The 21,668-nt window shown below is 56.6% G+C and overlaps 9 protein-coding genes across 9 annotated transcripts; 4 read left to right on the forward strand and 5 right to left on the reverse strand.

Annotated features, from left to right (window-relative positions):
* Positions 1–93: 93 nt before the first annotated feature.
* Positions 94–984, forward strand: VTJ04DRAFT_9613 (uncharacterized protein; the record flags this gene model as incomplete). Its single annotated transcript, XM_069368180.1, has 3 exons — positions 94–175; positions 760–801; positions 869–984. The coding sequence occupies 3 exons, from the start codon at positions 94–96 to the stop codon at positions 982–984; spliced, it is 240 nt and encodes a 79-aa protein (XP_069214349.1).
* A 19-nt stretch (positions 985–1,003) lies between these two features.
* On the reverse strand, positions 1,004–4,231 carry VTJ04DRAFT_9614 (uncharacterized protein; the record flags this gene model as incomplete). Its single annotated transcript, XM_069368181.1, has 1 exon — positions 1,004–4,231. The coding sequence occupies one exon, from the start codon at positions 4,229–4,231 to the stop codon at positions 1,004–1,006; it is 3,228 nt and encodes a 1,075-aa protein (XP_069214350.1).
* A 3,761-nt stretch (positions 4,232–7,992) lies between these two features.
* On the reverse strand, positions 7,993–9,732 carry VTJ04DRAFT_9615 (uncharacterized protein; the record flags this gene model as incomplete). Its single annotated transcript, XM_069368182.1, has 1 exon — positions 7,993–9,732. The coding sequence occupies one exon, from the start codon at positions 9,730–9,732 to the stop codon at positions 7,993–7,995; it is 1,740 nt and encodes a 579-aa protein (XP_069214351.1).
* A 603-nt stretch (positions 9,733–10,335) lies between these two features.
* On the forward strand, positions 10,336–11,495 carry VTJ04DRAFT_9616 (uncharacterized protein; the record flags this gene model as incomplete). The annotated part of the gene is made up of 2 exons (XM_069368183.1): positions 10,336–10,600; positions 10,657–11,495. The coding sequence occupies 2 exons, from the start codon at positions 10,336–10,338 to the stop codon at positions 11,493–11,495; spliced, it is 1,104 nt and encodes a 367-aa protein (XP_069214352.1).
* A 649-nt stretch (positions 11,496–12,144) lies between these two features.
* VTJ04DRAFT_9617 (40S ribosomal protein RACK1) lies at positions 12,145–13,566 on the forward strand (the record flags this gene model as incomplete). The annotated part of the gene is made up of 5 exons (XM_069368184.1): positions 12,145–12,186; positions 12,320–12,357; positions 12,430–12,556; positions 12,623–12,940; positions 13,144–13,566. 5 exons carry the CDS (start codon positions 12,145–12,147, stop codon positions 13,564–13,566), a joined length of 948 nt encoding a protein of 315 aa, XP_069214353.1.
* A 269-nt stretch (positions 13,567–13,835) lies between these two features.
* On the reverse strand, positions 13,836–14,093 carry VTJ04DRAFT_9618 (uncharacterized protein; the record flags this gene model as incomplete). Its single annotated transcript, XM_069368185.1, has 1 exon — positions 13,836–14,093. One exon carries the CDS (start codon positions 14,091–14,093, stop codon positions 13,836–13,838), a length of 258 nt encoding a protein of 85 aa, XP_069214354.1.
* A 1,556-nt stretch (positions 14,094–15,649) lies between these two features.
* VTJ04DRAFT_9619 (uncharacterized protein) lies at positions 15,650–16,690 on the reverse strand (the record flags this gene model as incomplete). Its single annotated transcript, XM_069368186.1, has 1 exon — positions 15,650–16,690. One exon carries the CDS (start codon positions 16,688–16,690, stop codon positions 15,650–15,652), a length of 1,041 nt encoding a protein of 346 aa, XP_069214355.1.
* Positions 16,691–18,066: 1,376 nt separating this feature from the next.
* Positions 18,067–19,401, reverse strand: VTJ04DRAFT_9620 (uncharacterized protein; the record flags this gene model as incomplete). Its single annotated transcript, XM_069368188.1, has 1 exon — positions 18,067–19,401. The coding sequence occupies one exon, from the start codon at positions 19,399–19,401 to the stop codon at positions 18,067–18,069; it is 1,335 nt and encodes a 444-aa protein (XP_069214356.1).
* A 906-nt stretch (positions 19,402–20,307) lies between these two features.
* VTJ04DRAFT_9621 (mitochondrial 54S ribosomal protein uL22m) lies at positions 20,308–21,668 on the forward strand (the record flags this gene model as incomplete). Its single annotated transcript, XM_069368189.1, has 3 exons — positions 20,308–20,347; positions 20,448–21,431; positions 21,529–21,668. The coding sequence occupies 3 exons, from the start codon at positions 20,308–20,310 to the stop codon at positions 21,666–21,668; spliced, it is 1,164 nt and encodes a 387-aa protein (XP_069214357.1).

Raw genomic sequence — 21,668 nt, forward strand, 5'->3', positions numbered from 1 at the left:
CGGTTGGCGTGGTTTGTTGTTATGAGTAGTAGTGGTTGATTGGGATGTGATGGGTTGGGTTGGGTGTGTATCATCATTGATGGAGGAGGATGCATGGATGGATGGGATGTAAAGGGAATTGAGTTCAACCGATTAGTAGGTGGGATGATTAACTCTGCTCTGTTGGTAGACGCAGGTACGTTAGCACTAGGCCATGCGAGGGAGGTTTAACACAGTCCACTCGCCAGGAAAAGAAGGAGGTAAAGCTGGTATTTCCATCCATTCTTGCAGGGGATTGCGAAGTACCCGAGCTACGTCTGTAATGAATTCAGGGTTATTTGTCGCTTGGTCGAGTTTGGGGATGGTTGTTGGTGAGGTTTGCTGGGCACATAATTTGTTTCTGTCCATCTTCCAGTCTCCTAGACCAAGAGGAGGATGTGGGATACTATCATGGTCTGGGAAGAAAGTCGTCCTATGCGAAACGTTCATCAAGTTGGCCGGTAGCTCTCCCTGAGGCAGGGGGACGACTTGATGAAGTTTGCTTACAAGAGATCCTTCAGGTAGGTTTGGCCTTGGGGTGTGATACTGATCGGGGTTTAGGAAGGTTGAAAGAAAAGGATGAGAAAAGAAAATCGCTTGAGGAGAAGAAACGTACATATTCAACAACTTCATTTACTACCCCCTTTACGATGCACCTCTACCATCTACCCAGGGTTTTTTTGCCATCCTTACAGTCATGTCATCATGATCGTCATTCTCCGACATCTCTCTTTTTGCCAGACGCGAAGAGCAGAAGCAAAATCCAACAATCCAACAGTCATAGTACGTATCGTCCATTCCCCCGAGCTAGGTGCCTAACCCGGAGAGGCAAATCTCTTCTCACGCCCAGTCAGTCCCTACTCCAACCACATCCGATCCGATATACCATACCCACTTCCTCCTCTCCCTCCAAAGAAAATCATGCCTACGTATCCTTACACAACATATTCGATGCATATCCCATGAAATCCTTCCCCGAGCGTACCTATTCCTTCTTCTCCGTCTTCACCCCCTCACCAACCACCCCCAAAGCCTTACCCACCGAACTCCTGTTGCAGAAGGCAGCAAAGAACCTCACCAAACTCCCTCCTACTTCCTTTCCCTCTCCTTCTCCAGTGGCAGCGGCAGTGGTAGCGGCAAGCCACCCCTCCCCGCAAACGCGAGCCATGTCGTACAGGACCGGCCAGAGCGCGAAATCCGCCGGGGAGGCCTGCGGTGTGTTGGCGATGTAGAAGACTGTATTCGTCGCGCTGCCGCTAGTGGTGGTTGAGGTTACAGCGCTCTCGGCCTCGCGGGCCCAGGACTCAAACTCCGCCAACTCTTTCGCGAGTAGTTTTTGCAGCGTCTTCTTCTGCTCGTCGGTCACCCCACCGCCCGTTGTGGTGTTGGTGTTGGTGAGGCCGACTTCCTCCAGCGCGCGTTCCCAAACCCCAAACAAATCCAGCGCCCTCTGCACGCGGACAAACCTCCTCGCCACCTCTCCCGGCGGGAGCTGGTCGTATCGCCTGCCAGCGCCATACACGGCGTCAAGATAGCGAAGTAGATTCGCCGCGCCCTCGACGATCACCATCCGCTTCCCGTCCGGCCCCTCAGAGGCGTCAACAAGGTCGTTGTTATCCTCGAACCGTACATCCCCGCCCGCGATGCTGCCCTTGGCATAGCCGATGCCGAGCTCCGCCAATGCGAGGACCGCGCGGAGGTTAGCGATTTCCGCTTCTCGCCGGCTCTTCGGGTCAGCGTCCTCGACGATAGCAGCGGTGAACAGCCTCTTCGGCGTGCCCATATGCAGCACGTCCGACCCAGCACCGTAGGTCTGCTCCCAGCTAAACTCCGCACCGGTATTATTCTCCTTGCCAAACGCCTGCAGCAATTTCACCGCCTCCTCCGTCTGGCCGTTGATGACCCTCTTTGCGCCGTCGCGGGTCTTGCTGGTGGCGCCCTGGCCCCAGATGTAGGTCTGCGACGCGTCGATGAAGGTGTGGATCAGACGAAACGTCAGGCTGATGCGCGCGCCGTCGTAGGCTAGCTCGGAGGGCGTTTTGTCGCGGTCCGCGCGCTTGTCCTGGCGGATGGCGTGCGTCCAGGCCGCGTTGGTGCGCAGGCCCATTTTCATGAGGCTGTTGTGAGGAAGCGGGGCGCGTTGGATGGAACGTTTCGCGCCGCCGCTGGGGGATTTAGAGGAGTTTGTGGGTGCGGCGGAGTCATCATGGTCAGAAGAGTGATCGTTCTTGTCCTTGTCCTTCTCCTTGTCCTTGGGAGGGCGTTTGGTGCGGAAGACCATAGTGCGCTCGGCGCCCAGGCTGACGTTGGCGATGTACGTGTTGGGAGCGATATCCAGCGTCTTGTCGCTATGTTCGCTGATATAATCATTCCCAGTACGGTAGTGCTGGATCAGGACGTGGTTCAGCTCGTGGCCGAGATGCTTCTCAACCACCTCCTTGATGCGGCGCACGGTGGGAGAGAAGGGAAGCAGCGGCGGCGACTCGTCAGCTGGATGACGGTACACGGGCATGCTCCCATCCTCGGCCACCTCGCCCTGCACGGCGATGCGTCGTGGCACCTCGCCGCCCAGGTGTGTCATGGTGCCCCAGCTGACCTCGTCCAACAGGCGCTCGAAGGCGTCGGCGGCCAGGTCGGGCGGCAGCACGTTGGTGATGACCATTGTGTCGCCCTCGGCGAGGGGCTCGCCGACGACGGCTTTGTGCTCTTCCTGCGTTTGGGGCTGCTCTGGGTCGGCCGTCATGGTGGTGGTTGAGGTGGAGGAGTTCGGCTCAACGGTGTCTGTCCCAGTCGCTTGTTGCTCCCGTGACTGTTCTGGTTCTCTCTGGGTCGTGCAAGAAGTTGTGGCGACGACATCCCGGGCCGATGGCGACGTTTTATCCCGTCGGCTCGAAGCCTTGTCATCGCGGTCTCCAACACTCTCTGCTACACCCCTGGGCTCTTCAGTTTTCTTGATGCGCAACGGTAATTCGCTGGAAGACAGGGTCGGACCTTTTTTGGTGTCCTCCTCCAATTCGCCAGCATCTTCGGGTGCTTTCTTTGCACTCTGGTCTTTTCGCTGCACTTCCTCAGGCTTCGTTTCTGGGCTGTGTGTTGACTCATTTGATGCGGCATGGGGCGATGGCCCGTCAGACTCGGCGTTGTTAGGGCCCGCGTCGTGCGACTGTCGCATCGGGTCCCCGCTGCTGCGGCTGCTGCCTTCGTTTTGATTCGAGGGGAATTGGTGCTTGGGGCTGTCGCTCCGACCCGGTTGCGGCGGTGCAGGCTTGGGAGGGGTGCGGGGGCTGGAGTGGCTGGAGGGCCGGGGCCCCGATGCGGGGGAGGCGGAGGAAGACGGGGCCGGCGGAGACGACGAGGTTGTGGAAGCCAGAGCCATCTTGGATATCTGTGGTGACAGACCCGTTGACCTGCTCTGTTGCTGCTGCTGTTCCTTGGCTTGCGCAGAAGACGATGCTTGCTTCAATTCTTCAATCAACGTCTCAGCACTGATCATGCCGCAACCCGTCAAGTCGACAAGCTGGCGCATGGCGTTGAGATGGCGGACGGCATTGCGGAAGCCGCAGCAGTCGTCGACCACGGTCACGTCGTAACCGTGCTGGCCGGCGCCGAGGGCGGTCGCGTAGATGCTGATGTTGGTGAGGGCGCCGCAGATGTACATTTCGGTCACGAACCGGCCCCGAAGCAACTGCACCAGCTGGGGCTGCTGGCCCGGCGCAAATGCGCTGTAGTGCGTCTTGGTGTAGATGATATCGCGCTGGGCTACGGCGGCTTTGACATCCGGAGCGAACTCGGCGCCTTTGGTTCCCTTGCGTGCGCACTCGGGCTTGGGCTGGCGAGAGCTGACGCTGAGGAACGCCTCCTCGTCGTCCTCCATGGCGGCGCCATCGTGGAGCAGCGAGACTGGCTTGCGGCCGCGGGAAGGGGTCGGTCTCTGCGACCTGGGTAGCGCATCGCCTACAATGATCTGCTCGTCGTCCTCGATCAGCGAGACGTGGCGGTCAAACTCGCTGCGCACCCAGATCACGTCGCCGGCATTCGCCTCACGAAAGGCCTTGACCACATCGAGGATGCGGCCAATGTAGCCCTCGGGCTCCTCGGCGTACAAGGGACCTTCAGGAGACACAAAGTCATTCTGAAGATCGAGGATCAAGAGGGCTTTGCGAGTGCGGATGGTGGGTATCAAGGACGGGTTGAAAGGGAACGGTAGCGGCATCTTTGATAACCTTTGCCGTCGTGTCAACAAGAAACGACTTCTACCTGGCGTTCTAGCTGTATAGTATTTTAGCACTGAGTCTCTTTTCGACCAAGGAATTCCCTGGCACTCACTTACACCCTCACTCACTCGAGACTCTGCGCAGGGCTATGAGTGTATCCAGCGCAACACGGCACATATGCGGTTTCGGTCAATCCTGGGTGTCCGGCTTAGTTATGTATCGGCTGGCATGCCTCGCGCCACAACTGATGCTCCGCGACCTAGCAGTTTGTGTATGTATACTCGTTGTGGGCTCTGAAACCAACCTTTGCTTCCCCCCCCTCCTATCTGGTGGCAAAGTTGTTGCAAGCTGAAGCGTGCTGGTCAGATAAATTTGGCGTCCTTGGCCAAATCGAGATCTGGTATGGAGCCCGTCGTTGGTTGCGGGCCGCTCCTTTGAGAACCGAAACCACAGGGCAAATGGTCAAATCGTGTGAAGACAACGTGGAGATCTACTGTGAAGCTGTCTGTATAAACTCGCCGCCCGCTCCACACAATAGTCTCGGTCCGGGGGCCAATCCAAAGTTTTTCACAACATGGGTTGTATATTGCAAGCAAACTGCTCTCCCCGGCTTCAACCGGTGTGCAATGGTTGGTTCTAGGGCCGACGCAAAGAGCCATTTATGCGGTGGGCATAGCATGGCATGGTAGGGCAAAGGCACTTGTGTTCAGGGCACCTCGGGGCGTGCGGCGCGAAGACCAGGGGCGGCGGGAGCAGGGGGTCAAGCGACGGCGGGAGCGGGAAGCCGGTGGGGTTCGTTCCTAGGAAAAGCCTGAATGCAACCCTCCGAATCCCCCGACCACACAACGTCGGCCAGAACAACAACGCTGCACAGATAGAACCCGGAAGTGTCCGGACAGGCCTGGACAGCCCTGAACCTCCGCGGCAGTGTGCCGTGTGGTTTTGTAAGCAGCCCGGGCCTGTCCCCTGTGACCAAGTGTGTATGGACACACATACCTAGCACATACCGGACGTAAATCCATACGCTGTCGTTAGCTATTGGCCGCCGTGCCCTGGCAGTTTCCCACAGCCCAGCACAAACACCAGCAAGTGTCGAGCTACTGTGTAGGAGACGATCCAGTCGAGACTCTCTTCGTGAGGTCTGGAGGCGGAGGGACCACTCGGATATGACGCAGCTATGCTCTTCTTGCAGGATCGAAATGGTGCTCTGGCCACGATAGTGTACAGGCTGTCTGCATGGGCCGCGTGGTTCATGTCTCAGGAGGTAGAGGAGGTGTCTTTGTGACATGGTCTGGTCCGGCGGCAGCATGCAGCAACCTGTGTCGAGCTGTCTATCGGTAACATCCGCAACATCATCCATGGTTCCCATAATAAGTTACATGCGAAGCGGTGCGAGTCGAGCTCGTGGGGAAGCCAAATGTGCATGGAAATTCATGGCTGTGCTTATGAGTGGGAGGGAGAGGCGTAGCAGTGGTTGTCTTTCGTCTTGTGTACTTCGGTACTACGGAGTAGGGAGTATAGAACTTTACGGAGATATCCGCGAAGGTAGGACAAAAAGTTCCTGCATCATGAGGGCGCCGGAGTGTCGAGTGGTCAAAGTTGACGTTGAGATAGATGGTTGGTTCGATTCGAGCGGTAGCTCTTGCGAAGGAGCTGTGGAGTTGCGGAGCCCTAACGTTAGCCCTGGTCTTCGAATTGGCCAACCACATGCCAATCGGGGAATGTTTCCTGTCCCGATCGGGAATTGAAGGCCGTGCACACTACTGTCTTCGTGCTGCTCTTCACTTGGATGTCGATCTTCCGCCTCAGCCGCCGACAGCCGCGAGCGAGCGACAAAACAACTCAAGCAACACTTCACACTCCAACCGCACAACCGGCCTCAAGGTCTGATTGCTTTGGAACAAGAATATGGGCCATCATGTCGATAATATCTACGAAACACCTCTATTGCTCTCCCACTATATAATCCCTACATCACACCCCCACCCAGCGCGAGCATGTCGCCAGAAATAGCAACCCTAGGCATGCAACTGTGACATCCGACCCCTTTCCAGAACGTCCAAAACGTGCAAGACCTGATGAGATGAGCACGAGGGGGCATCATTCACACTCGCTTCGGCTGGCATGAACAGAGATTCTGTACGTGATTGCTAGCGCCCGTCTTGCAGATAGATCCAACGTTCCACAAAATCCCCTCGGCCCATTATTAGTCCACATGGCCGACACCCATCCGATCGATCCTTCATGTTCTTTCTGCCCTCCGCGGGTGGACTTATTGATACTGTCGTCCTATCGCGCGCCCCTTCTCGCTCATCGACCGACATAACCGATGCAGTTCTGCTTGGTCCGGCACACCATCTTCACAATCCCACGTCCTGCCACACTCCCTAGGTATCTACCAGAGCGAGGAATTTTTCCATATTCTCTTATTTCTCTTCTTTCTTCCAGATTCTCCTCTCCTCCTTCACGCACATTTCCTGACATCACCACACGACATATGCATGCCTCTCATATGCATACACCCTGTAATATGCCCCCTCCCCCACCCCCGCCAGCACAACCCCTCAACCATACTCGTACCTCCCACGGTCCATGGATCGCCAGAACGGCTTGCAACGCCTGCTGCTGTCTTCTGCATGTATGCGTGCAACACAAGCGGACGGCACAGGATCCGCATGGACGACCGACGACGACCAAGGAGCAAATACATATGTACTCCGTAGTTCTCCGCGTCTCCCGCCCCCGGTTGGGTTGTTCACATGACATGCGCTCGCACAGACGGGAGATGGGAAGTGAAACGCAAGTTCTCAAACAATACTTACGGAGTAGCAGATGCAGCAGACCCTGGTTAACCGCGCGGAGCAGAGGGACGTGGATGGATGACGGGCTGTTGACGTATGTGGCAGTTTAGGGTTATCATACTTCCAGGTTGATCTGCGTGATTGAAATATTTGCTGAACAGTCCAGCTGCATGATGTGCTCTTCTGAGCAATGGAAAAGAACCCACATGCTATCCGGAGGCGAAATGGCACTGCTGACGTCGAATCATCTCTTATAGTTACACAAAGTACCTGAGTCGAACTTGATAGAAGATATCTAAGATAGGTACACAACATAATAATGAGCTGTCACGACACAATAACATCTTTCCCAAACCATGACCAGAGCCGGTCACCACGTCTCAACCACCGAGTGGGAAGTAATCTTACTCAGCCCGGGCAACTCCCTAGAAACACCCCTTCAACAACCAATTCTCTCTGAGGTGTGGTGGTAGTAGTGCTACGAGCTGCGATTCGCTCCCCAAAATGGGGTGCATCATGCAATAATAAGGCAGTTGGTTCAGGATCGTCACAAAAGCCACGCGGGCAGCAAACATATCCCCTCAGTGATCAGCAACAACCGGTCAGGTCAGCGCTTCGTTGGATTGAGATGATTGAGAATGAGGTGCTTCTTGGTTTTGTCAACTTGTTGGGTCTTGAGGAGGAGATATTGAGTATCGTTGATCATGAGCTGTACCACGGAGCATGTCGAGCCCACCATGTTTTTCTCACGAAAGAAGACTCGTTATTTGCTGAGTTATGTGAGATTGCACTTTGCTTTGGACCGGATCACAAATCCTCCATTTTCTATGTCCATTGCTGAGTGTTGCGTTGTTCACTTAAACCTCGGTTTTCAAGTAGCTTGCTTGTGTACCTGACTGTATCACACAATCAACCTCAGATATGACCCCCTAGTGACGCTCCACGAAGCGCATCAACCCTCATCCAAACCTCGGCGCGATCCTCATCATCCCACGCCACCCCATCATGTCCTCCAACGCCTCCACTACTTCCATAAACCCAACCCGATCTGCCGCCCGCGGCGCGACACACCGGTCCCGCAGCTGCCACAGCCCCCAAGCCACATCCTTCCCTCCTGCCTCTGCCCGATCCTCCTCCTCCTCCTCCTCTTCCTCGCGGCTCCGTGTCGGCGCGTCCGTCGGTCGCTCTCCGAGAAGGTTCTCCATCAACCGCCCGAACGCGAAGACCTCGACGCGCTCGACGAGCTCGCCTACGCTGAGTTGGTTGGTGTCGGTATCTTCTTCATTTGTCCCATCGTCGTCTTCGTAGTTGGTGGCATCATCTTCCTCGCAGGCATCACTCTGTTCCTCGTCAGGTGTGAGGTCGCCTTGCCCATACATGGTCGCAGCCCCGAAGCCCTCCAGCAGGGCATGTCCATCCTCTGCACTGGCGAGCACGTTTTGAGGAGTGATGGCGCCGTGGGAGATTCCCCGCGCGTGGAGGTGTTCGAGAGCGCTGGCAAGGGGGGTGAGGAGTTGTAGAACGGTTTGGGGGGAGTAGGCAGGCCGGAATGGGTTCGCATTTGTGCCTCCTGCTGCTGTTGTTGTTGTTGCCGCTGCTGCTGCTGCTGCTGCTGCCGTAGGGTCTGGAGATTGTGATTGTGACTCAGTCGATGGTGCCACAGAGTGCTGCTGTGTCTCTGATGATGATGACAGTGCAGCCGTGGTGCGTTCCTGCGAAGCCGTCAACGTCGCTACCGCCGGCAGACTAGACCCGGTCCCCTCCCCAAGCCGCACATACGACTCCGGCACGACCTGTGTGACGACACCGCCCTGGTATACCAAGCTCCCATCATGATCTGCCTCTTCCCAGGGATGTCCCTCCACCAGCCCCAGCACCGTGACCAACCCCTCATGCACACCCGCCGCGACATACGCGGCCAGCTCATCGGCCGCCGACCCTTCGTCACGGGCGCCGCGCCCGCCGAGGAAAAGGGTCACGGCCACGTCCTCCGCATAGTCCGGCGACTGGTGCCAGAGACCTTTGAACGAGTGAGATGAGCCCGATGCCTGCTGCTCTTGCGCTTCCAGCTCGGACCAGGGGACGCCCGTGAGACCCTTGGGTTTGTGAAACCCGTTGGCTGTCGGCGCGACACATGGGTTGCTCCCGAACGAGAGATAGGCCAGCTCGGGGAGAGAGGAAAACAGCCAGCGCGGCAAGGTCCGCAGGCGATTGCAGCTAAGGCGCAGCTCGGTGAGGTGTTTACAGCGTCCCAGATCTCGAGGCAGGGTGCGGAGCTCGTTGGCTGTGAGGATGCAGGTTCGGAGGTGCTGGCAGCGAGAGATGCTCCGCGGGAGGGAGGTGAGACGGTTGTTTGTGAGAATGAGACAGCGAAGGGTTGGTGGTAAGGAGTCCTCGGGGATGGTGGTCATATTATTGCTGCGAAGTGAGACGGTTTCCAAGGCAGGGCACGAGCCCAGGACCTCGGGGAAGATGGTGAAGTTGCATTGGTCGAGAATGATGCGTTGGAGCTTGGGAAGAGAGGTGCTGATGGTGGAGGGGAGTTGAGACAGGCCTGTGCCCGAGAGGTCGAGGTCCTCGAGTGTGTCGCCGAGTTCGAGAATCTCGGGAGGAAACGAGGCCAGCGGATCTGTCAATTTGAGCCGGGTTAGCCCAGCGTGACGGTAGCCGCCGCTTTGGAGCGTCTCGAGGGCATGCATCTCGAGGTGTGAGTGTTTTGTTGAGATCCGTTTGGCAATGGCGACAAAATTATTCAGGGCAGGGAACCATTCGAGTCGGGGCTGTCAAGGAAATCGTGAAGGACTTCAATTCCCGTCCCCACCAACATGGAGATTCTCCGATCGTTACACTTCATAGACTGGGCTAGATTATGGTTTCCAAAATCCACATTCTAAAATATTCGTAGCCTTATTCATCTCTCTGATTCCTGCCAGAACCGAAAGCAGTTTGTAACAAGCGAAGACCATCTCATCGTGCCTCAGGTCATGTCCAGGTCAAGCTCAGTTGTGGTGGGGGGGCACCACTTCCAACTCGAGAACCATTGACCGCCAAGGCATGTGGCCCGTGCGCCAGCCCCAAATCGCGGTGGTGGCCACCAGGAAAGTCGAGGATCCACTCCATTCTTGGCGCGACGCAACCGTCAACCGAGAAGCTCAACACCGTTCATCCCAAACACCACAGCCTTTCTATCGACCACCACCCATTACCTCATCCGCGCATCCGAGTTACCGAGCTGCGCGCCTCCAAGACGGTGCCTTTTGCACTTTGCGATGCCGGTAGCCGTTCAACAACAACTACCAGCCATGGCGCCCGAGGTACTGAAGCGACCGGCCGACGCCACTCACGACCTGGAGAGCCCCCGAGCGAAACGGCAACGAACAATCCCTCCATCCGCCATCCTCACGACGGGCCCGATCGGTTCCTCGCCGCTCGCATCGCACGCCCTCACTACGAATGAGCTCGCCAGAAAGGGCCTGCGTCGGGGCATTGCCCTGGCGCTCCAGAAGGTCGGCTTCGATAGCGCGACGCCCGACGCCATGGAGGGCTTTACATCCATGGTGGAGACATGTATGGCAGGCTTTCAATCTCTGGCTGGCATGATAGCGCTTCTGACTTTTCATTAGACCTCGAGTCGCTGGTAGAGGACATCAAGACCTACAGCAATGCCGCCCGGCGGTCACACGCCATCCCTCGGGACTTCGAGCTCACCCTCCGACGCTTCAACCTCACCACATCGGCGCTCCAGCCACACAGGAAACCTCCCATCCCAAGATCGAAGCGCTTGCCGGCATGGCAATTATTACCCGACGATGATGACTCCTTTTACCACGACCTTCCCATCCTGGGCGAAGAGCTTGACGGAGCCGCCGACAAAGCGGCCAAACCCTACATCCCCGGCTCGTTCCCCGCGTTCCCGAGCATACACACGTACAAATACACACCCGAAAGCGTCGAAGCTGCCACAGTGTCGGACGACTGGGGTGTTTTCAACCCCGATATGAAGGACACGGCAGCGGGCGCAGGATCATCGCAACCAATACAACGACCCCTGGCGCCCGAGGAGATTCCCCGTGGCGATGCCAAAAAGATGCGCGAAGCGGCCGCGAAGGAGGCAAAGGCCGGCGAGGGAGCCCTGCGGCGACTGATGCGGGCGTCCAAGATTGCCAAGCAGAAGGAGGTCTGGGCTGCGTCGCAGCGACATCCGGCGCGGCGCGACCGCTACCGGTTATGGGAGGGAGTGATGCGCGAGCTGATCGAGGACGATGCCGCCAAGACGAAGGGCAAAGAGGTGGCCGCAGCCGCGCTGCATGGCGACAGAGGGCGGGTGGAGATCGCGGATCACAGTATGATTGTGAACAGCGACCAAGCATGCTTTCGCCAGGAGGTGCCGAGGGGAGGTGCGAGGAAGGCTGCGGCGGTGGCAGCAGGTCATGGCTTGAACGGCTTGACTGGGAAAGGATGAAGACGGGGAAGGCAGACGAGAGGAGTGGACAGCGGGTGCATTGCGTTTTGCTGAAATTTTGCCTTGTACTATAATCAAGTATACGGGGAGTGTGGTCTCGATTCAGGCTTGTCAACTTGGCTCAGGACGGTGTTTGGAGTTGGGCGGGCGCATTCAAGGGGCACCAGGACAGACAAAGATACCCGGAAGACTGGGCGAGGATGGGAATCAATCAGCTTAGAAGCATTGTGTCATTGTTAGACTTGTTAATCGCCATTGTACCTATCATTGTTTTTCATGTTGGACCTTTTCATTCATCTTGTTTCCTTCAATGGTGGGTTCCTTGATTGGTGGTTCTGTTTGCGTTCTTGGGCCCAAGGTCTGGTCTCTCCAAGCTCTTGGCCTGAAACCCACCGCAGTTAACCCTGAGAGTGCTTATCTTATCGCCCCAACTGCCAACCCTGAAACCAGACCCCACCTGGCCTGCGCTGGGACCTGCCGACCCTAACACAATTCGGCCGCACAAAAATTTCGGATTTTCCAAGCTCCCGCGTGCGAGACCTCAGCGAGGCCGATTTCTGTCGACCCACGACGAGCCATCCACCCAGATCCAGCTCAACCACTTCTTTCTTGCACCCGATCCTCAAGTCGAGTCACAGCAAGATACAAGATGGCTGAGCAACTCATCCTCAAGGGCACCCTCGAGGGCCACGTAAGTTTCAATTCCTCCTCCCGCTTCGACTCGACCACCGCCGCCCGATCCATGCGCACCTCCAGGTCGCGGACTCGGAGTGGATGATGTGGTTTACCTGTTGGAGCAAAACACTGACAATGACCTTGTACAGAATGGCTGGGTCACGGCCCTCGCCACGTCGATCGAGAAGTACGATTAACCTCACCGATTGCCCGCTTGTTTTCCTCTGACGGAACCCCTCACTCACCATGAACAAAACAGCCCCAACATGCTCCTTTCGGCGTCCCGCGACAAGACCCTCATCATCTGGAACCTGACCCGCGACGAGACCCAGTACGGCTATCCTAAGCGTCGCCTCAAGGGCCACTCGCACATCGTTTCCGACTGCGTATGTTTTTTTGTGTCGACTCGAGGGTTCTGGTGGGGGAAGAGAAGGTGCTGACGTCAACACAAGGTCATCTCGTCGGACGGTGCCTATGCCCTCTCCGCCTCTTGGGACAAGACCCTCCGTCTCTGGGAGCTCTCGACTGGCACTACCACCCGCCGCTTCGTCGGCCACACCAACGACGTCCTGTCGGTCTCTTTCTCCGCCGACAATCGCCAGATCGTCTCGGGCTCGCGCGACCGGACCATCAAGCTCTGGAACACCCTGGGTGACTGCAAGTACACCATCACCGACAAGGGCCACACCGAGTGGGTTTCGTGCGTGCGCTTCTCGCCCAACCCTCAGAACCCCGTGATCGTCTCGTCCGGCTGGGACAAGCTGGTCAAGGTGAGTTTTGTTTTTGGTTCTCTGTTCTCCGGCTCTCGCAATGATGCTTGCAACCTTCAAAGTATTTGCTACTTCAGAGCCCGTTTCGCCGCGGGCAATGAGACAAACATTCACCTTGCACTGAGCGAAACCGGACAAACCCATTGTTTCTTGAGTGTCAATTTCGTGGGAACTTGGCATCGCTGACTCGTCGTCTCTGTCAGGTCTGGGAGCTCTCTTCCTGCAAGCTTCAGACTGACCACATTGGTCACACCGGCTACATCAACACTGTCACTATCTCGCCCGATGGATCTCTGTGCGCTTCTGGCGGCAAGGATGGTACCACCATGCTGTGGGATCTTAATGAGAGCAAGCACCTGTACTCTCTCAACGCCAACGACGAGATCCACGCCCTTGTCTTCTCCCCCAACCGCTACTGGCTCTGCGCTGCCACTGCCAGCAGCATCATCATCTTCGACCTTGAGAAGAAGAGCAAGGTTGATGAGCTCAAGCCCGAGTTCCAGGTCGGCAAGAAGGCCCGCGAGCCCGAGTGCGTCTCCCTCGCCTGGAGCGCCGACGGCCAGACCCTCTTCGCCGGCTACACCGACAACATCATCCGCGCCTGGGGCGTCATGTCTAGGGCGTAAAGATGTAGCAGTGCTAGGGCAGGTGTTGGGGAGGAAGCGTTGGGGGTTGGTTTGCGGGAGGAGATGGAGAGAGCACGGGCTGCCAGGGTTGCTGGTTAGGGGATGAGGTAGACTCATTTTCACCCGGCCTAGGAAAGCCCAAGTCTCGTTTGTGTTTGTTGTGGTGGCCGTCGTCATGGGCGAGGGGCATATCGGGGGAAGGGCTCTTTCAAGGGATTCCATGGTGGGGGCGTACTTCGGACTGCTTGTCTCGCTTTTAAGGGTCGCTTTCACGGAATGGGAAATGAAAGAAGACAATAACGGCGAAAGGCCTTGGGAGAGGCAAAGCAAAAAATTGCATTCGTGGTCATGACAGTTTTCTTCGTCCCCGCCCTTGCGGCATGTGGTCGACAGATGGGCGGACAGATGGATGGATGCCCGTTTCTTTTCGACGCGATGCTACACCTACCTAGGCATGATGCCGACGGGCCCGCTCGTTTGGTGTGGCGGATGGCAGATGCAACCCCAATGCGAATCCCGCGAACCATCCCGTGAGATGAATGAGTCTTCCTGTGCCTGAGCCTGAGTCTCCCTACATAAGGGACCGAGCTGTGACAGAGCGAATGTGGTGCCGCTCCAGGTTCAGATGTGCCCGTGTTGAGGTTACTGCATGGAGATAGATGTCTTGCGTGTGTCTTTTGTGAGTGTCCATGACGGGTGTGCTGCCTCAAAGCATGGAGATGCTTCGGAATCTTGTACAAGTATTAATCACGCCAATGATTCCACTACTGCGGATGATGTGAAAGTAATTACTTTACCTAGGTACCACCTGTGTGTCTTCCATGTGTTGTCTTTTTGGAGTGGCGATCAATGGTGTTAAGGTCTTATTAAACAATGATAAGAAAATTATGGTGATATCTTTTGGCCTTCGGCCCGAGGAAGAGAGAGAAGGCCCAGAGATCGAGATGGCTGTTGGTTGTCGTGCTGCCACATTTCATGGAGAAGAGAGTTGATGGATCCAAGGGACATAATATAACAATCAAACATATTCCGTGATTAAGTTCCACGTTTGTGTCCCCATTTGTCACGCTTAGCAATTCCGAGCACGGAGTAAGGTATTATTATATTTTATTTTGATGAATCGTACTCAGGTCTGTTCTGAATGAGATCTGGGAAATAGATAGGTGAGTGTTCTACAGCTTTTACAACCAACAATCTTCCTAAGCCTTGATTCATGTAATGATTGATATGCTTGCTTGATGTCGCTTATTAATGGCTGATGTCATGAGCTGGATGGGTTGAATATTATTACTTGACTAAACACCTAAGGTAACAAAGAGACTAGGGAGGAATCCCAGAACTTTCAAGCTCTTTGCACCGCTAGTAGTAGGATAATTGATATACCACGCCCTAGCTGTGAATTAACAGAGTGAAGCACGCCATCCTGCAGTTAAGACCTAACACCAAGCATTGACAACATGGCTGTGAGTGGAACGTGGGGTGTAAGCAGGATGGAGTAGTGAGAACTTCATAATTAATCTTAGAAAAGCTCGAATTAAACTCGCTAGAGTAAGGGCACCGGAACGCTATGAATAAAGCAGACGTCAATCTGACAACGATGTAACTATGTACATACATCCAAACATCCGTGAGACAACTCGACCTCCTGCGCCTTGACTCCAGCCGATATGTGTGACAACAAATCAACCGCTGCGGTACTTGATACCCAAACCTCCCTTGACCAACTGACCAAAGACCCCCTCCCGATGCTTCATCCAATATCCGACTTCAACCTGCTCATCACTTCCTTCCATTAGCATCATAACCCTCACTCCATCATTAGTAGGAATCACAAAAACTTCCACTGCCGCCAATTCCCCAAATCCTTCCCAGCCACATCCCGGTCTCCATTCGTCCACCGCCGTCCCTCCCAGAAAAACGCCTGTTCCAACTCGCGAAACGCACTCCTCCACTCATCTTCCTCCCTCCCTTCTTCTTCATCCTCCCAGCCGCCCAGGCGTAGCATGATCACCGGTGCCTGACTAGCACCCGGTGCCGGGGCAGAAGCGACGGCGGCGCTGCCAGTATCATCATCATCAGCTCTCTAAGCAACCTCCTTATCCGCCACCTCCGCGCTCCCGCTAACGCTCCCGCTGCCGCTCACCAGCCTCGCCGACGGAAAGTCCGTGTACCGCTTATCGACCCGGAACACAGCATACACCCACGCGACAATCACCTCAATGACAAACGTCAGACAATACAGCGCCGGCTTGGACAGGAACCAGCGCTCCTCGCCCATCGGGACCGCGGCATACGTCCCCGCGATGCGGATCGCCGAACCCAGCGTGAGGATGCACGACGTGAACGCCAACAACGCCATCGCAAACCCAAAACTCCCCTCGCCGACGCTCGCGGGGACGTCCGGATGCGGCCCGCCCGCGGGCAGCCAGCGGCGGGACGGGTCGCGCCAGCCGTTGCGGGCGACGGCGAGGAGGGCGACGAGCGCCATGGCGAGGGCGGGCAGGGCGGCCAGCACGGTGACGTAGGTTCCGGCGACGACGAGGATGGTGTGCTCCGTCTGCACGCTGGAGACGTCGTCGGCGGAGAACATGAGGACGGAGCAGACGATGACCATGACCAGGACGGCAACGATGGTGAAGAGGAGGAGGCGCAAGAGGGTGTCGCTCACGCGCGCGGCGCGCCGGTGCTGCGCGCGGAGGCGGGCGGCGGCGGATTTGTTGGCGCGCTTGGCGGCGGTGCTGGGGCTGAAGAGGGTCGGGTGCAGAGCGCGCACGATGCGCCGGGTGAAGATGAGGTTGATGATGTAGACGATCAACACGCCGCAGCCGATGAGGATGGTGGAGGCCAGGGCGAGGCTGGTGTTGGGGAGGTCGGTGGCCCAGGCGATGCGCAGACAGAGCGCGGCGGAGCGGGAGGCGCAGAAAATGAAGAGCAAGAAGGAGAAGATGAACTTGGGCGGGTGGATGATGCGCGACCGGATGAAGACGACTATGTGCCAGATGGCAGCAGGGACGAAGGCAGCCAGGAGAACGGCACAGGCGGGCACGTCTTGGTTGATGGTGGGCAAGCCGCCGAAGGGCTGGTACCCGGTGAGCGCGGCCGCGGGGGGATTGTTGGATGACATGGTTGCTGTGTTTGGGTTGGTTGGATGGAGGTTGGGAAGAATTGATGAGGTTACTTGGCTGTGATGTTTGGTTGATTGTACTCGCTTCAAAATAGAAGTTGACTGGAGGAGGTCAAGGCATTGAACCTGGTGATGATGTTCTGAAGTCAATCACCGAGAGGTTGACGACTTTGATGGCGATGAGAGGCTAACCTGGAAGCTCAGGGAAGATCTTATACCTCTCCAAGTCGCTGGTCTCTGCTGGGCTGCGATACAGAACCGAAGGATGATGACGCTGCTGATGAACAAAGAGAGACTTAAAAATAACTAAAGTCTCTAGGTGCCTGAAGAGGACATCTCCGACCCTGAGGGGACGGAGGTCGGGGCACAACCGAAGATATGGATGTCGGCCCGGGGATCGAGCCGTGCCATTGTTGTGTAACGCTAAGGAGGCGGGACACACTATCAGAGGGCCAGTCCAGCATTGAATCATCAATAGCGAAGGCCCAGGTGAATGAACTAGCAATCACGGGCCCTGATCCTGCCCGCATCGCCTCCGAGGTCGTAGGAGTCTAGCGTAAATCTGGCCAAGGCGGGCCAAGACGGACCAATCGGTGCTTGGCTTCGCCGACTCCGTCAAAATGATCCGCAATCCGATTGGTCCGTAAGCTCCGCTCCCCGGTGTGGAGGAGGGCGCGAGGCCGAGCCAAGCCATTTTGACAACTCCGGCCTCCGACTTTGTCGACTCCACTCTTTGTGCTCCCGACAGCCCAAGGGGACATGCATCTCCATCATGACAAAGCACAGCCCGCGGCAAGGCTGACTCTGACGCAAACACCACCCGGAAGAATCCATGATGGTTCCCCTTTTGGGGTCACAATGTTCAGGAGACAAAAAAGGAACCTTGTCGGCCTACCTCTTTTCAGCATCTCCGGGTCTCTCCGACCAGTTATAGAGCGGGAAACTCGCACTCGCACCTCGCAATCGGGACATTGATTCGTCAAAAAAAAGTGTACTCAATATTCAGGGGGTCTTGTAGCAAGAGCTTACTTCCTCTTTTGTCAGCTCCAGCTTTCAATAAAAGCATGACGTCATGACCAGAGCTCTCATCCATGTGGCCCATGTGTGTCTTTCAAAGACTCAGAGACAGGCATCCAATGAGTATTATGACATTATGACCACAGCTAAGACTAAGAATCAATGTACAAAGACAAAGACACACCTGAGACACCCCAACCACAGTCCAAACCCGTCACATGCTCTGCGACGTACCGGTGCTCAAGACCGAGTACGGTTGCCGTGGTATAGTTTGGAGATGACGTAGGTAAACAGAAACAACCTGAACCCCAAACATTACACTACGTAACAGCAACAACATCACCCCCTCTCTCCCTCGTTCACGGCAGCTCAGGAAGCGGCGGCATTGGCACGTGTCCCGAAACGTGTCTGCCGCCTCCAGGAACCAGGCATGCCGGGACGCCGGCCGGCGACATACCGCCCGTCTGCGCAGAACTTCCAGCATCGCTGCTCGGAGGACTGGCTGGCATCTCACCACCAACACAGCCAATCCCAGAGGAACCGTCGCTGTCATTGTGACTCGAAACCGAACGGATACTGGGCCGTGCCCCCAATATGGACATGCTCCCGCTCTGCAAAGTGACAGGTGAGCTCCCCAACGGACCTCCCAGAACTCTTCCCCTCTGTGTACCACCACTCCCGTTGCCACCATCAGCGCTGCCGCCGCTAGAAGCACCAACAACAGGCGATCCATCCAACTCTGCCCCTCCATCCACAGCTGGGCGTCCATGTCCATAACACACGCCGCTCAACTCAGCCACATCCGGCACCTTGTCGGTCTCCTGTTCCTGTTCCTGCTCCTGCCGAGCCTGCCGCGCCTGGGGTTGTTGTTGTTGTTCGTACACAGGTCCGATCCACTCGGGCGCCTGGCTCTGAACGAAGCGGAAACCGTCGAGAGGTGGAGGGGTCGCTGCGCGGGGTGGGGCCTGGCGGCGTTTCTTCTTGCGGATGTAGCAAAAGAGGAGCGCGATGATGGCGAGGAGGATGGAGATGCCAACGGCGACACCGATGGTAATTGGGACGAAGGGGTTGGGGTTGGGGTTGTCATCGTCGCCGTTAGATGGGGCGCTTGGATCGGTTGTGGTCAAGGTTGCCGTGGGTTTGATCTCTGTGGTTGATTCGTCGGTGGTCATGGCCATGCTGGATGAGGGAGTCGATGATGTGGGCGGAAGACCGGCAATGTCGTATGCGGAGGGGGATTCGGGGAATTCGAAAATAGCTTTCCGTTTGTCGCAGCGTTCGACCGTTTTCCTGGGAGGTTTGGTGTCGCAGTACCACTGCAAGTCAGTCGGCTCCTTGTACCAGCAGGAGTGGAAGACAACGTCATCGAGGCTGCTGGAATTATGCTCAAGACACCATTCTGAGCAGCCAGGTAGTTGTTCGAACCATCCGTTGACGCAAGTCCCACGGTACAGGCTCAAAGGTTGAGTGGGATCTTTTCGAGGAAAACCGCAGACGCCGATATCGTAGCAGATGTCACCGGGGTGACAGCACAGACCGGTCGGTCTTCCAGTGGTCCGGTTCACGCATGGAATGGCATCTCTGTCGGGCTGTCGACCAGGGTTGAGGCAGAGGTCGTCGGCTCCAAAAACGATGGAGAGAAAGAGGACCGACGCCGTCACGAGAGAAAACAATATTCTTCTTGCTGCCGACATGGTAGGTTGACGTTGACCAGTTGGTTGTGTTGTCGGGAAGAGGTGTTGTGTCGTGGCATACCACAGTGAAGTAGAGGTTGGGGGTGATGGATGAAGTGAAGTGGAATGAAATAAAGTCGAGTGATGAGTTCGACTCGTGGGTCCTCGAGGGAAGCCGAAGGTCCTAAGTTGGTTGGACACAATGAATGTTTGAAAGGGCAACCGAAAACAAAATTGCCTCGACTCCAGAAAAAGCTGAGAGGAGGGGGAACATTGAAAGACAAGGCGACTATCCCTCTACACTCCGGAAAAATGTTCTGTACCTGATGCCAGGAACCGAAGAGCATCGCACAGGGCGTCAGGTGTTTGCCCCTTTGTCACACTCTATGATTCTCTCTTGTGCTGCCATTTCAACGGCAACAGTGCTCTTGTCAACATCTATCCCTATGATAATCCATGAAATGTACTCTTTCACCCTTAGACTAAAACCAATCGAAAAATCCGATGCCATTGACATCTCCATCATTCATTGCTTGGAGATAGTCTTCACGCTCAAGTCGTCGAGGAGCGTGCGAGGACTGGTTTGTGAGTGTGCACCTCGATGACCACTTATATCCCATTTGCCAGCCTCACGCGGCTCATGTAACTCTCGATCTCCTCGGAATTGATCATGTCACATCTGTTTCCTCACCAAGATTTGTGTCGCCGTCGCTTCATGTCGTGTGTTGTGTGAATCGACAATTGCCAAATCGGGAAAGTGGGCTGGCAGTTCTGAGGTGAAGTCCCTGACCCAAACAGGTTTAGCTCGCACCACACGGAATTTGCCGGCCGAAACTTTTCAACCTCCGACAACTGCTCCGCCTGGAAGCCGCAGGACCGGACACCACCCCATCAGATGCCCTCGTCGGCGCCAACACCACCGCCGCCATGAGCCTCAGCATACCGTCGCGGCGGCTGATCGGGGCCGGTAAGTCATCAATTACTCTCCTCCTCCCTCTTCCTCTCCACTCCCGTCTGGCAGCCACGAAAGAAAACAGCTAACCATCCCCTCCTCCCCCTCCTCACAGTCCCGGTCCTAACAGCCACGCCGACGACGATAGCAACGACGACAATAACCTCTCCCACCGCCCTCCTTCCCGCCCTGCAATCCCTCACCCTCACCGGCACCCCCTCCTACTTCTCCTCCCCCTCATCCCAACACCGCTCCCTCCACACCACCCCGCCCAACCACTGGTTCTGGAACCGCAAGAAAAAGACCACCTCCCCAGGCTCCCTCGAGGACCAGCTCAGCGGCACCAAACAAACCCGGCAAGCCCTCATCGAGCAAATGAACAACAAGGTCGAAGGCCCCGCCATCTTCGACGACGAGGTCCAAAAACCCTCCGCCCAACAAGCCGACGGCAAGGGCGCCGGCAAGGGCGGCATCAAAAAGACCAAATCCGGCGCTTCCCTCGCACACGAGCACCTCGCGCGCGCCATCGACCCGGACCCGCGCAGCCGCGCGCGCTGGGAGCGCAAGATGATCATCCAAAAGATCCGCAACGGGACCAACCCTTACAGCCACGAACCGCGCACCGCGCTCATCAAACGCACCGAGCGCGAGAACCTCACCCAATCCACCTTCCTCCCGACCAGCACCAAAAAACTCGTCCACCTGGCGCGTCAAATCCAGGGAAAAACCCTCGACGAAGCTTTAGCTCAAATGCGCTTCAGCAAGAAAAAGATGGCGGCCGAGGTGGCGTTCCAGCTCGAGCTGGCGCGCGACCGGGCCATCGCCACGCGGGGGATGGGTTTGGGTTTGGACGCTCACGGCAACAAGATGGACAACCCCATCCGCACCGTCGCCGAGGCCTACGGCTTGCAGACGATTCGCGACGTGGACGGCAAGGAGATCGTGCACATCCAGACCAAGGACGGGCGGTGGATCAAGATCGACGACCCGACGCGCCTCTACGTGGCCGAGGCCTGGGTCACCCGCGGGCCCTGGCGCGACAAGGTCCCCGAATACCGCGCCAGGGGCCGGCTCAATGTCATTCATCGTCCCAGCGCCGGTAAGTTCTTTTGGCTTTCCTCTTGTTTGGCCTGGATTTTTCTTCCTTTGACCTCCGTCCATTACTAATGCCATTGTTTTTTGTTTCTCTCTTCTAGGCATCGCCATTCGCCTCAAGGAAGAAAAGACACGCATCCGCGAGGCTGCCGAGTGCGAGGCCAAGAGGCTCCGACAGGATCCCTGGGTTCACCTGCCCGACCGCCCCATCAACGGCCAGCAACAGTGGTACTCGTGGTAG

This window comes from Mycothermus thermophilus (genome assembly GCF_041956435.1).
Source record: "Mycothermus thermophilus strain CBS 625.91 unplaced genomic scaffold VTJ04scaffold_7, whole genome shotgun sequence".
Classification (NCBI taxonomy): Eukaryota; Fungi; Ascomycota; class Sordariomycetes; order Sordariales; family Chaetomiaceae; genus Mycothermus; species Mycothermus thermophilus.